Source organism: Lichenostomus cassidix, chromosome 9, assembly GCF_008360975.1.
Source record: "Lichenostomus cassidix isolate B80296 chromosome 9, HeHo_3.0, whole genome shotgun sequence".
Lineage (NCBI taxonomy): Eukaryota > Metazoa > Chordata > Aves > Passeriformes > Meliphagidae > Lichenostomus > Lichenostomus cassidix.
This window is the reverse complement of record NC_139490.1, coordinates 19,468,892-19,481,846: the sequence shown is the minus strand read 5'-3', so window position 1 is coordinate 19,481,846 and position 12,955 is coordinate 19,468,892. Positions and strand designations below refer to the sequence as shown.

The 12,955-nt window shown below is 37.4% G+C and overlaps 1 protein-coding gene across 9 annotated transcripts in view; it reads right to left on the bottom strand.

Moving 5' to 3' along the window:
* Nucleotides 1-716: 716 nt before the first annotated feature.
* Nucleotides 717-12,955, bottom strand: part of PER2 (period circadian regulator 2) — a 43,798-nt gene continuing 31,559 nt past the window's right edge. For all 9 annotated transcript variants that reach the window (XM_085069696.1, XM_085069695.1, XM_085069702.1 and 6 more), the window contains 11 exons: nt 12,545-12,676; nt 11,243-11,339; nt 10,923-11,079; nt 10,713-10,840; nt 9,071-9,244; nt 8,561-8,821; nt 6,958-7,805; nt 5,931-6,117; nt 5,366-5,558; nt 3,624-3,774; nt 717-3,176 (listed from right to left, as the gene is read on the bottom strand). In XM_085069696.1, the coding sequence (XP_084925822.1) occupies nt 3,027-3,176; nt 3,624-3,774; nt 5,366-5,558; nt 5,931-6,117; nt 6,958-7,805; nt 8,561-8,821; nt 9,071-9,244; nt 10,713-10,840; nt 10,923-11,079; nt 11,243-11,339; nt 12,545-12,676 (2,478 nt within the window). In that variant the 3' untranslated portion in view covers nt 717-3,026. The remainder of the gene's footprint in view (nt 3,177-3,623; nt 3,775-5,365; nt 5,559-5,930; nt 6,118-6,957; nt 7,806-8,560; nt 8,822-9,070; nt 9,245-10,712; nt 10,841-10,922; nt 11,080-11,242; nt 11,340-12,544; nt 12,677-12,955) is intronic.

Here is a 12,955-nt window from a genome sequence, read left to right as displayed (position 1 = left end):
ACTGCCCACATACATAGTTAGGGTTAATTCAGAGGATGTCAAAGGGACTTGGATGATGTGTTGAACAAGCATGTTTTAAAATGCTTATCTTGGCAATTAAGTGCACAATGCCACCATTCTACCCTTGGTGTCAAAGAGGTAATGAAGGTCTCATAACCTGAGTAAATTCTAAACAGGAGGAGTAGTCCAAGCCCTGAGCTACAGTACTGCTCCATCCACCAGAGAATTAAACATGAGCAGGGAAGCACGACAGCTTGAAAAGTTTCAGCAGTCTTCAAGGACAACACTTCATACCTCGACAGAAGACTGATAATCACTGTACACAGCAAATCCAAGGGGCATAACTGGAATTCTCTGCCCCTAAACTACCCCTGTGAAAGCACAGGGGCTGCACCTGACACTCAACAATGCAAAAAGGACAACAAAGGTGTCTTCTGGCAGATCTGAACAACACAGAGCCCGGCTGCACACACTATTCCAGGAAATTTGCACATGATTTCGGAATGACTCGTCAACATAAAGATTCAATCTTCCATATGACCACTCAGTTTACATGTCAGACATGCTGGCAGCAATTTTACTGCAGGACAGTAAGCCAGAGCTAACAGCACAGCTTGCAAGCTCTGGAGTTTGAAATACCAGTTCACATACCACAAGCAAAGCACATATTCTGACTTCTTACTTGGAGTAGAAGCCTCAAAGAACAAAAAGGCAACTAAAAATATATCTGTTTTATTTACCAGTTTTCTAAAAAGCAAAGTCATAAAAATTAGTCACAAGTGGCAAAACCAAAATATATTGCACAGTGTACAGAAAACATCGTTGACATGTTGACAAAGTGTCATCACAAATAAATCATCTTACAACAGTTTGGAAAAATTACAGCTTCAGAATCTTATCTATAAATGGAGGCATGTAGATTTAAAGTTACAGGAAAATATTTTAATACCACCCTGTAAATGCAAACACTTTAAGGATGCAAGATTAAGTCCATAAGTAAGCACATCCACAAAATGCTCTAAATATACTTTTCTCTTCCTTTCACTAAGTTATGGTTACAAGATGGTCATTGAAAAAAAAATAAAAGAAATTAGGACAAATTAAAAAAAGACATGGAGGAAAAAAAGCATGCTAAAGCAAAGAAGTTCAAAGTGGTTGAGAAGTCTTTGAAAATTATTTGTATAATTATGATGCACTCCTTTTATATAAAGCTCTTATTTTTCCCAAACCCTGGTCCATGTTTGTGTTTCCATGTAAAAATGAAATATATTTCATATGTTGGTATAGCTGCACTGTTCCATTTATGATTAAAACATTTAATACATCGGACGTGAACACCAACACTTGAAAATTTCTCATTCACTTTATATTTACAAATATTTACGTTTGACCTTGTTAAACTGGTAAAGACAGGCATCAGATCTTGCTGGGTAGTGCTTCACACTACAGTTAAGATACGTATTTATTGTCTTAAATTGTGATTCCACTTGTTTCACAAGTTGACACACTTTGCTATCTGCAGAACCTGTCTCCAGTGCAAATTTCCTCACAACTGTCCAATTAATAACTAATTACTTGACACAAATTATTTCTTCTGCTAAGCGAATACCAGTCACTTTTGCGTGTTTTTGGTGTCAGATCTAACTTCACATCCTCTTTGTATACAAAGAGAAGTATTTTTACAGAATGAAAATAATCTTAAATTTCAGTGAATAGAAACGTTATGCTAATAAAAAAGGAAATGCTTCCCATGAAAAATATTTTAAGACAAACATATCAAAGTTAATTCAATTAACTTTCGTCATTTTTCACCCCAAGACCTACAGCTGACATTTAGCAATACTGCAACTAAATGTCCTTTAACTAACCGACATATTAAAGGTATTCTTTCATGTTCTCTTCCCACATCCAACAGACATAAACAGCACAAGAACATAAAGTACACATATTCAAGTCAATACAATCTCAGAGGCATTAAAATTAAATCTTTGACAGCAAAGGGTTCCAGCCACGCTAAGTCTGAGATTATGTAATTCAAATAGAGGGAGTCAACACCATTCTCAAAATCACTTCTTTTTTCTAAGAACTATCTTCAAATGACAAGACACATCTATTCCTCCCTTGCCACAGACAAATTTGATGTTTGTTTAGCCACACTGGAAAAACTGATGGCCAACTGCCTGACAGAACAAGTTAGAAATACAGGATAAAGTTACCCCAAGCTCTGTCTAACAGCCACTGGAGCAATTGCAGTCATCCTCTGTGGTCTTAGTTTTTAAAATCTTTAAGCATAAGGATTTCTTGAGTATAAATTCTCAGAAATTATGCTTCAAGGTAATGAACAGTTCATAGTTTTGCAGTGTCCATTTAAATAAAAGGCTACAAGATTGTCAGCACTCCTCAATACTTACACATCAACATGTACTTTAACCCAAGACCATCTTACAAAATTAGCCCAACATTTCTCTTAGACAAAAAAAGTTCTTACATTCAAAACTAGAGGAGACAAACAAAGAGGATGGGATCAACTGGTATGAGAAGGGCAAGTGTGAATTGATTTCCTTGAAGGTTATTTCTTCTACTATGCTGGACCACTTCAAATATTAAGAACAATGCTAAAGAGCCACTAAGCAAAATTGCTCCAACAATTTAAAATGCTGAATCATTACCAGAAGGAGATTTGAAGAACCGTATGTACGTAAGGAGATTTTTAGCACTTATTAACCCACTCTACAAAAAACAGTAGGCATCAATGAAAGTTTCTATAGTTTATAAAGAAATACTTGAGGCAAATAAGTGCAAAATATGAGTCTTTTAAAGAAAAGCTATACCATCTTCAACAATGTCCTTACTGGGAAGAGATTGCCACCATTTAAAAAGAGATTCATTCACAAATGACTCTTCTAGAGCAAGAAAAACACATTTTCTTTTATGAACTGGATTCATCTTGCTGGATAGAAGATTAAAACCTTTATGGATCCTTCACTGTCATTTTGAAGCAGTTTTCAAAACAACAGGCTCAAAGGCTATGTTTGTTCTTCACTGACTTGATTCAGGGAAGCCAAGTTGTTTTCTCCACTATCTTCAATCATTTCATTAAGGTCCATTTCATGGATTTCTTCATCATATGACGTATAAAAATTGCTCTGTATATTGTCCTCACAAAAAATACATTCCTAAAAAGAAAAAAAATAGAAGCACTCATAAGTCTAATTAAAAAAAAAAAGCTTTTCCTAACAAAAGTCCACCTGCATGCAATCCTTGATTCCAAGAGAACCTTTCCACCTGTGCTGCAGCTACCAGATACATTTTGGAAATCTTTATGTAGTGAGGTTTCTGGCTGTGTTGCTAAAGCATTTCAAACAGATACACAGAAATACAGAAAAGAGGAAGGAAATATCTTATACTCCATTCACAAGTATTTTAATTTCCCTCATTGGAAAGAAGATTTATGCTAAATTGAATCAAGCTAGAAGCCACTGCATGGAAGTTTGAATTTCTTTTTTTTTTCTCTGCATAAGTGACCAAGTTTTCATAGCAACAGGAAAGGAAGAGTCTAACATAGGCAGCTAATAATTTAAGCACTACTATACATGCAAAAGTAATTAACTCATTAAACTTACAGAATTAGCAACGGTTTTTGGCAGTCCACCTTGCTGGATCCATGGATGAACTTCAATAAGCTCTCTTTTTTGTTCTTCTGTAAATTTTGGCTGTAGTTTCTGCATTTGCTTTAATTTCTGCTTATCTTCTTTTAAAACTGTTTCCAAATCCCTAAAATAAAATGTATTTAGAAATTGAGCTTCAGCAGTTTCTGGGCTTCATGCCTATATGAGGTTACACAGTCAAATACTAACATTTTTAAAGACTATTTTTGTTCTAGAACGTTATGCTTAGAAATCCTATATTGGAAGAAAATTAAGTGTGGTAATTCCAGCTGCTCTCTGCATTTGCAGACATCTCTGCTGGCTCACTGTCTTTCCAAATCCCATCAGTGAGAACAGTTTCCTTAGAGCCACTCAGGCAGCACCACCAGTGAAACCAGCATGAGCTCCAGCTTCCCTCTGCTGCTGCTGCAGGAAGTTCCAAATTCCCCTTCAGTGGGAGGACAACCCAAGACAAACACTAGATGCACAGGAGATACTAAAGCAGAACTACTAAGATGTGTTTAAGAAGGACACTGAGAACTAACTAAACTTTAGAAAACACTGCTCTGTTTCAGCAGTCAAAATTCTCTCTCCCTCCAAAAGCTCTACCTCCATTCAGGAACTTAGAGAAATCCACCCCACAGCAACACTTAAGAGCTGTATTCCTCTATAGAAGACGACAATAGGAAGGAAGTTCCCAGAAACCCAAAACAATTTCTGTTCCTTACAGAATACCTAAGAACAGGTTGGATTTACACTTCATTCTGGGGCACCACACTCTGACAATAAGCTTGACTCTTCTTACTAAAATATCCTGTTCTTTGGCAGGCTTTACTGCTTTTACAGGCTACTGGAATTCCCACCTATGGCTGTCAACACTTCAGGCTACAAAAACTGAGAAATGTCACAGTATTTTTAAAACTAGAAAAAAAGCGCTGAAGTTCTTACAATGTATTCTCTGCTTCTTTCCCCATCATGCCTGTGCTTCTGTATTTTGAAAACTTGTTTACCTTCCTTTTCAAAGGCTTGTCTTTACTGAAACCTCCTATTCCTCTCAAAATACCATTCACTGCTCCCAAGAAATATAAACAAGTAGGTTGAAAAAAAAATCTGCAGACTTGTCACCCCTTCTTCCCCTATATCTGTTCTTTGCTATTGAAGCAGTGATTTATTTTTTAATTTTTTTTTAGAAGCCTTATGATTTTTGCCTTCTACTTCCATGTCGTAATTTATGAAGAATGAACATTTAAAAGTTAAGAACCCAGAAAAAAATCCTCAAGTGTTAGAGCAGCATGCCACTGAATGTGGCACCTCAAGGACAACAGCCAAGGAACTAGAGATCTTCAATACCAGACCATGCCTAGATCTAAGCATATTCACCAGGATCAATTCATCCGACACCAGGGATTTCTAGGCAAGTAGTTACAAATCAGTAGCTATGAAACAGCTTAAAAAAAAAAAAGTACACAGTTCACTTCAACTCAGGAAATTTACCTAAAAATACAGGTAAGCCTAACTAAGCAATTTTTATTTCTTGAGAAGTTCTTGTGTAGTATACAAAACACATAAAGGAAGGAAAAATTTTTCTTGATGCTGAGCTAAACATTAAAACCAGTTTACTTCTATTGAGACAGAGATTCATGTACATCTTTCCTACTGTATACCCTGCTTCCCCCAAAGCATACAGAATGCATAAAGGACCATGTCACTGGAATTACCGTGAAGGGATCTGGTAAGTCATCATAACTGTGTCATCTGTGTTTGCCATCAACAGCCAGATAGGATCCTGAAGCACGTATTTGATGAAGTGCTCACTTTCTTCCATTTCTGTCTTCATTTTGGTTTTATGGTGATTCTCTGAAGAATCAATGCTCCCAAAGTATTTGCTGGTGTGACTAGTTTCACTGCTACCTGTAAACAGAAATTTAACATTTCATGATAAACTGTCAAATACATAAATTTTCTGAATGCTTTTGAATATAGAAAAGATTAAAGAGAACTGAATGTATAAATATAACCACTATTCTATTTCTTTTTTTAAACAGAGGGAACTTCCACCCCTGAGTGGATTAATCTTTTTATAACTCAAATTCTCAAGTTAAGTCTCTATTGATTTTCAAAAGAATAATTAGCTCACTTTAATTTAAAAATTTGAAATGAAGCACAAAGGAGTATGGTATTTTCATTACTCCTTCATTGCTGCATAATATTTTAATGGCTATTTTACACCCACTTAGAAAAGGCTCTATCCTGTAAATCAAAGGTTCTGGCTGCCAGTGTTACCTGTTCTGCTCCCTGACATGCCACAGCCATTGGACCCAGAGCCCAGGGACTCAGCAGCTGCAGACACACCACTCCCTGAAGAAGCTGAGCCAGTGCCTGAACATGCATCTTCTTGGAGTAAAATGTCAAGCAGGACACTGGACATGGAGAGCTCATCACTGTTTTGAGCATCCATTGGAGATTCAGCCTAGTAATAAGGAGAAAAAAAAAAAATTAAAAAAACCCAAACACCAAAAATCAAAGCTATTTATTATTAAATGTAAATTATTAGTAATAAATCCATTTTACTTTATATTCTAATGTTTACATAATTTTTTTAAGACAGACAGTCACCAATAACATATGCCAAGGAATACTACTAATAATTTATAATAATTATTATCAATTACTGTATCATTATCAAATGAGCCAGGAAATAAAAAAACCCTGAAGTTACTAAATAGTTCAGCATAGTTTTAATGCAACAAACAAGACAAAAACAAATTTATGGTCTGCAAGAAATTATGCATTCTTCATTTACTTTGGTTGCTTGTTTGTAAACACAGATTTAATTTTAATTTAAAACAGCTTCTTTCAGACCATTGACAGATTGTTTGTCCCATGCACAGAAATTCACTAGCACAAAAGCTTTTGCTAAAAATAAAGTGCCCATATTATTTTACAATTTTGCTAAAAATAAAGTGCCCACATTATTTTACAATTTATTTCAGTGGTTTTCAATGGGCTTATCCATATTCTTAATCTTTTCAATGAAGTGGAACAAAACTCTTTCAGGATATATTTCCAAGCTTCCTAGAGTAACTTTAGAATGAAAAGGCAGATTTACTTTCTAAAGGTTAGGACTATTCTAATGTTTGGACTTTGTATTTTATTCAGTTTGCCGAAGTTTGAATTTACTAACTACAATTGTGAGCCCAGCTCCAGGCATTATACAACTTCTGTCTATCATTAACAAGTAGGTCCTGGAAGTGAAAGGATTGAAAATGATGCAGCAGAGACAGGAGAATGGGGTGAGATGCAGACTTACTGGTAAGGATTCCTTCCCGCTGCCGTTATCTGTTGTCATGATCTTGCCGATGGCTCCTTCCTCGCTCAGAGCTCCATGTAAAGCTGCAGGAGCTCCACTCTCTGCAGTTTTTGTGGTTTCTTCCAGCTGTAGAAGATTCAGAGGAGAGCTGCACCTCGACTGGAACAGAGGTGGTGAAGTCTGGTCCTGAGGACCCACTGACTGTGGAGTGCAGGAACGGGAGGGGTCATTGCGTGGCTCTGCGACAGGAGCCTTGTCAGTCTCTGCTGGTGGGTTGTAATGGAATGGCTGTGTTGGGAAAAACGCCTGCTGTGGGAAAGGGCTGGGGGTGGCAAAGGGGGGCTGTGTGGGAAACACTGTCTGTGAGGAGAAAGCAGAATGGGCAGGGAAGTTGGGCTGATTGGGGTAAAGCGTTTGAGGTAAGCTATTGTTCATCTCTGGGTACACATAGTTGGGGAGCACAAGAGCCACAACAGGGGTCATGAAGGGCGCAGAGAACTGGGATGGCTGCACAGGGCAAGTATTTCCAGAGTCTGGCAAGTGATTAAAACCAGAGAGTGAAGTTTCAGGAGCTGGTGGCACTGTCCCTGCTGCAGGAAAAACAGGAAGGGAATATGCAGGCATAACAGTGGGGAAAGACACTGCTGAGTAGCTCGCTTGGGAAGTCTCTGACGGTGACCAAGCTGTAGCATTTAAACCCTGAAGGGGAAACCGATGGGGGAATTTAGCTCCAGAAGTTGTACTGTCTGAAGATTCCTGGGGTTTAATGCGCTTTGATTTCCTGTTCTTTCCACTTTTCTTCCAAGGCTGATCCATTCCAGAAGTGGCATTTCTTTGTCCACGGCCACCTGCAAAAGGAAAAGTTACAAGAAAGGTTATAAAACTATAGCTATATAGGACCCGTATAACTAGTTAAATTAAAAAAAATAAAGATAAAAATATGAAAAAAATGCTTAGCAGTGTCTGTCTTCTGTTCCAAATCAAGTCAAGACTGAAATGAGAACAAAGTCAGATTGTATCAACCACTTCTGAAAATGCCATCCAGAGCTCCTAGGCCTAATAAAACAAAACAATCTCACTATTACTGCTAGTCTCTGCCATTTTCATCTTGCTGATCACATTATTAACTTAAAGGCAATCAGACAATTATCAGATTGTCCCACCAATTACACAATAGTGGAATGGGGAAAACTGAAAACAAAGGAGCTGAAAACAAAACAAAACCACAAACCTGAACAGAAGACAGATGGAAAGACAGAAGGGAAAGAAAAGCAAGGGAATACAAGCACATGTACAGTAGAGCAAACATTCTGAAGCAGGTGTTTTTGTCTCTTGGAAGCAGATGCATGACAGTAATAGTATAGAGAACAGATAAAAATCAAAATATTAGTTACTATAATCTTCATTACTACACTAACAGCTATATTCCACTTTAAATCTTGTAGCAAGATTTGTCAGAGAATTTTTCCGTAGGTTTTGAAAATAGCAAGCAACTGTTACTGTTCACACTGGACCCACAATACAACTAAAAATGGAAATGCCCTCCCAACAGGATTGACTTTCTCTATAAATACTAGCTTTATTGTGAAAACTATTGCCATACCACGTTCTGCAGGCCGTCCTTTTGGTTTATCTTGTAAGTAGTAATTGCAGTGTGATTGAAAAATATTAAATCTCTTGATTTCTTTAAACTTATTCAAGAAGCTCTGCTCCTCTTTTTGTGTATGCACTGCAAGGACCTCCTTTGTAAGGCCCAGTTTTTTAAATGGCTCCTTCTCTTGATTTATGTGTGCAGAGCTGGATGGAGGGGCGAGAAGTTGGCCGTCTATGATTTCTGCTCCACTTGGACCATCTTCTATCATTTCTACAGGAAGAGAAGGCAAAATACATCAAGATGAAGCAAACAAAGCCCTGTACATGCATTTCTCAGCTATTACAATTCTGTTATTTTGCTGCAAGCTTAAGATACAAATTACATCCCTATTTATTCCACTTTTCTAAAAACATCTGTAAGAAAATGTAGTCACGAGCAGACATCAGCTGTTCACATGTCTGAGGTTTAAACTTGCTAGCAATCTCCATTTTGAAGAAAACGTATGAGCGAAAGTCATACCTAATTCAGGTTGTGTTTTCTTGTCTCCAACATGAACAATGGTACTGCTGTAGCTGCACTGACTGGTGAGAGACACAACACTTTCAGGCTTGCCAGGTAAAGCCAAAGATGTTAAGTGAGCACCAACCACCGGGGGACCGCTAGATTTCCCAGATGCCTTCAACACAGCCGGATCTAGTAACAGAAATAAAGTTGCAGCTTACCCAACATAAACAAGAGCAAAATTCAAGTTACATGCTGCTAGGGCTACAAAGTAGCAACAGCCAAGCTGTGCTTCACAAGACAAAAAAGTGAACTTTTTACTTTATATATTCCAGGAATAGAATGAGTATGGAGCAACCAAGTGCAATCCTCTAAGCCCATATACAACCAAACCAAACCTTTTCAATGAAAGGTACTTTGCTCTTTTCCTGGTCTCTACTCTTCTTTCATGGCACAATTTTGGAAGATATTTTCTAGCCTCTTTCAGCTCAAGAATAAGTTGCACCCAGCTCCCACAGTGTTGTACACTGATTTCTTTCATTAGCTGCTTACTGTAACAGCTTTGGTTTCAACAGCCACCTATTTAAAATTCTCTGCCTGAAAGCTACACACACTAATCCAGCAGAGGTCATACCAATGCCTCATAGAACAGCATTAAAACATTCCTCCTCTCATAGGAATACTTCCATGACACATATTTAAGAGCTAAAGTTTGCCTTTTTCCTGGCTAGATTATGCTGGTGGCTTCATCCTTCTCAGACATCAAGAACTAGTGGCTCACATCATCTCCTGCCAACCAGAACCACAGAGACTCCAAATTACAGCATTTTGATTGCTTCTGTAGGACTCTTTGTTCCTGGTATATTGATACCTTCTAATTTGATTCTAAAAGCTGCATTAAAACTTCTTTTTGAAGCTCATCAGATAGCCAAGATCTTTCCCAAGACCAGTTTTTGAGACACTCCACTGGACACTTTCCTTTCAACCTCATATAATGACAAGGTAGAATGAGCAAATGTCTCATTTGCAAACAGCTCTTTACCAATCTCACAATCCTTGTACTAACCAGTTACAGTCTTCACTTTAGCTCCCCATCCAGACAAGGGACTATGACAAATGTTATAACTAAGACCTAACAAATTAACTTAAGGTTTCTTTCTGCAGCAGACTTTTTAGACAGATCGCTCAGTAATCCCCAAGTTTTTGTTTTCATGGATGAACACTGGGTTCCTACATCTCACACAACACAGAGCACTCCAATGCTGCATTTTACACTGTCTTGGTCCTTTTTTTCCAAGCAGAAATGTAACATGCATATTTTTCTTGCAATTAATTAGCTGCTAGGTTCTTCAGCTGATTGTTCTTACAAGTCCTAACTGTGAGATAAACTTTCTACATTTGATAATGATTAAAGTACTGAAACTCAAAATCCTACTGTATTTTGTACAGTGCAAATTAGTTTACTGCATCTACAATCCGAATATTCAATCAACTACTGAGTATTTTGACTGTAAGGAAGATACTAATGATAAAAGTTAAATCACCAACATCAAACACTGAGAAAACAGCTGTGAGGTCATGCTGTAGATACACTTATTATTCTGCAAAGAAGTGCCCCTGCCAACAAAACTCAGTCATGAAGAAGCTGTGATGTAGTTACCTCCCAATGGCTGGATAGCATTATCAGCTGCTTTTTGTTCATGAACTCCAGAACTCAGCGATGCAACACTCGTTGAAGGTTCACATTTTCTTTTTGCCGTACCAGGCACATTACAACTCTCCAAGTATCTAAACCACAAGGATTTAACAGTGTTAGACATACAAGTCTTGTGTCCAGAGGTCAAGAGTAATTTACCCACTGGTTGCTAACCTGATGACACTGTCCAAACAGCTGATCTGTTGATAGGAATACACAGGTTGTTCTTTCCAAGCCAACTCTTCAGTAGTCACGTTTTTTGGAGCAGCTGTTCCTGCAGTGTCCTTTCCCCCTACATCCTTCACCTGACTACCAGGAGTATTTTGTTTTTCTGTGAAAAGAGATATTGCTATAATGTAATTGAGACATTAAATCCTTGCAAACTCCCCTAAAAGCAACAGTAAAGGTTTTTCATTTCTACATATTTAGCAGGTCACAAATTAACCACTGTAATTTGTGACTGCACAAGAGACTAATGACTACTAATGTCTTACCTGCAAAAGACTCTTTCTTGTAGTCCAGTTTTGCTTTACTGTCAGTGAAAATATGCTGTCCTTTATTTTTGACCTTACGGGCATATTGACAAACCTCCTGAAAGCAGTTTGGTAAGAACAGTTATTTCAAAATCTTGACATTAACCATCTATTACAAAATTTTGACATATAACATTATGCATAGTGATTCCTCAGTAGACTAAGTCTAACCTCAGTTAATCTCTATCCTCCCATTTTTTTGATCACAGGAGAAATATGTATGCATGCAATTTTATTGTGCAGCGGCAAAAATTTGGCATGGGAAAGAGATGAAATTTTAAGTATGTTTCTTGTAAACAATTAATCTGTATTTTGTTTAATCTGTTTGGCTATCTTGGATAGGAAAATATAAAATATTCATTACAAACATGACTTCAGAAAAAAAAAAAACCCCTACCACCTGGTAAAAAAGTATTGCTGCTAAGACTGGTGACTTTTGTACTAGAAGTCTAACCAAGCACTGACAGTATGTTACAGAACTAGACTGTAACAGCCTTCACTGTCTGTGGAAATAGTGAAAGAAAGCCAGGCATCTATTTCCCCGTTAAATAAGAAATCTTGAGACTTCATCTGCTTACTCCACCAGTGTTTAAGAACTGAAAGCCAGGAAAGTGACCACCTTGGCAAGAGCAGGAGTCTGCAAAGTCTGATCACAGAAGCACAAATCAGATTTGGGAGAATTAGCCTATAAGCAATACAACTTATCAAATAAAAATTCTGGCTTTCAGAATTAAACACAAAGCTAAGTTTTAAGCACAAACTAAAAAATTGTTTTATTCCATTCAATTTATTTCCTTCTATATACACAGTGTATTTTTGCAACATTAAAAAAGATCAGGGTCAAGCTATCCCTTGGTTATGCAGGTATTACTGCATTTAATCTTCTTAGTTTCCTTTGAGAAAACAGTAATCACAGACTTTCCCCTCCCAAAAGAAACTGCTTTCACATATCCAGCTGGTTTTCCCAGAAACACAGCATATAACATGTAACAGACATTGGATTATGTAGAGACACCGTATAGTTTTAATTCTTTTTAACACTGGCTTTTATGTCTAATAACTCTGCTTCAGTACCCTGAGTCTTCATCTGCACCAGAAATGTTTACTCCCTTAGACAGAAGGGTTTTTCTATGTCAAACAAAGGGAAAAAGATGACATCATCTTCCATTTCTAATTTGAAAACATTATTCGGAAAATTAAAAATCCCCACTTTAATTAGTTTGTTTTGTGCCACACACTTGAATGAGAAAGACTCAAACCTACCAGTTTATCCTTATGAGTGTCTTCATTATTATTTCCTGTGCTGTCACTGGAGGATGCCACACTCATCAAGTGCTCATGGGAACCATTGCTGCCTAGACTTCCATAGCCACTGGATCCACTGTTGTGTACAGGCTGTTAAAACAACAACAACAAGAAAAAAAAAATGTATACACACACACCCCTCAGGACACCAGTAATTCCATGTCAGGAAAAAAGATTTTATTTTACGCTGGGTTTTACGGGGTTGTTTTTTGTTTGTTTGTCTTCTGTGAGGACTCCATAGCTACATGAAATTTTTAAGATATCAGCTGGAGCTTTAACATACTTCAGTAAGTCTTGTCTGGCAATCATGAGTGCAAATAATTCCCAGGATTGTATCCAGAAATTCCAGTACAGTAGAAGAAGCTAAAC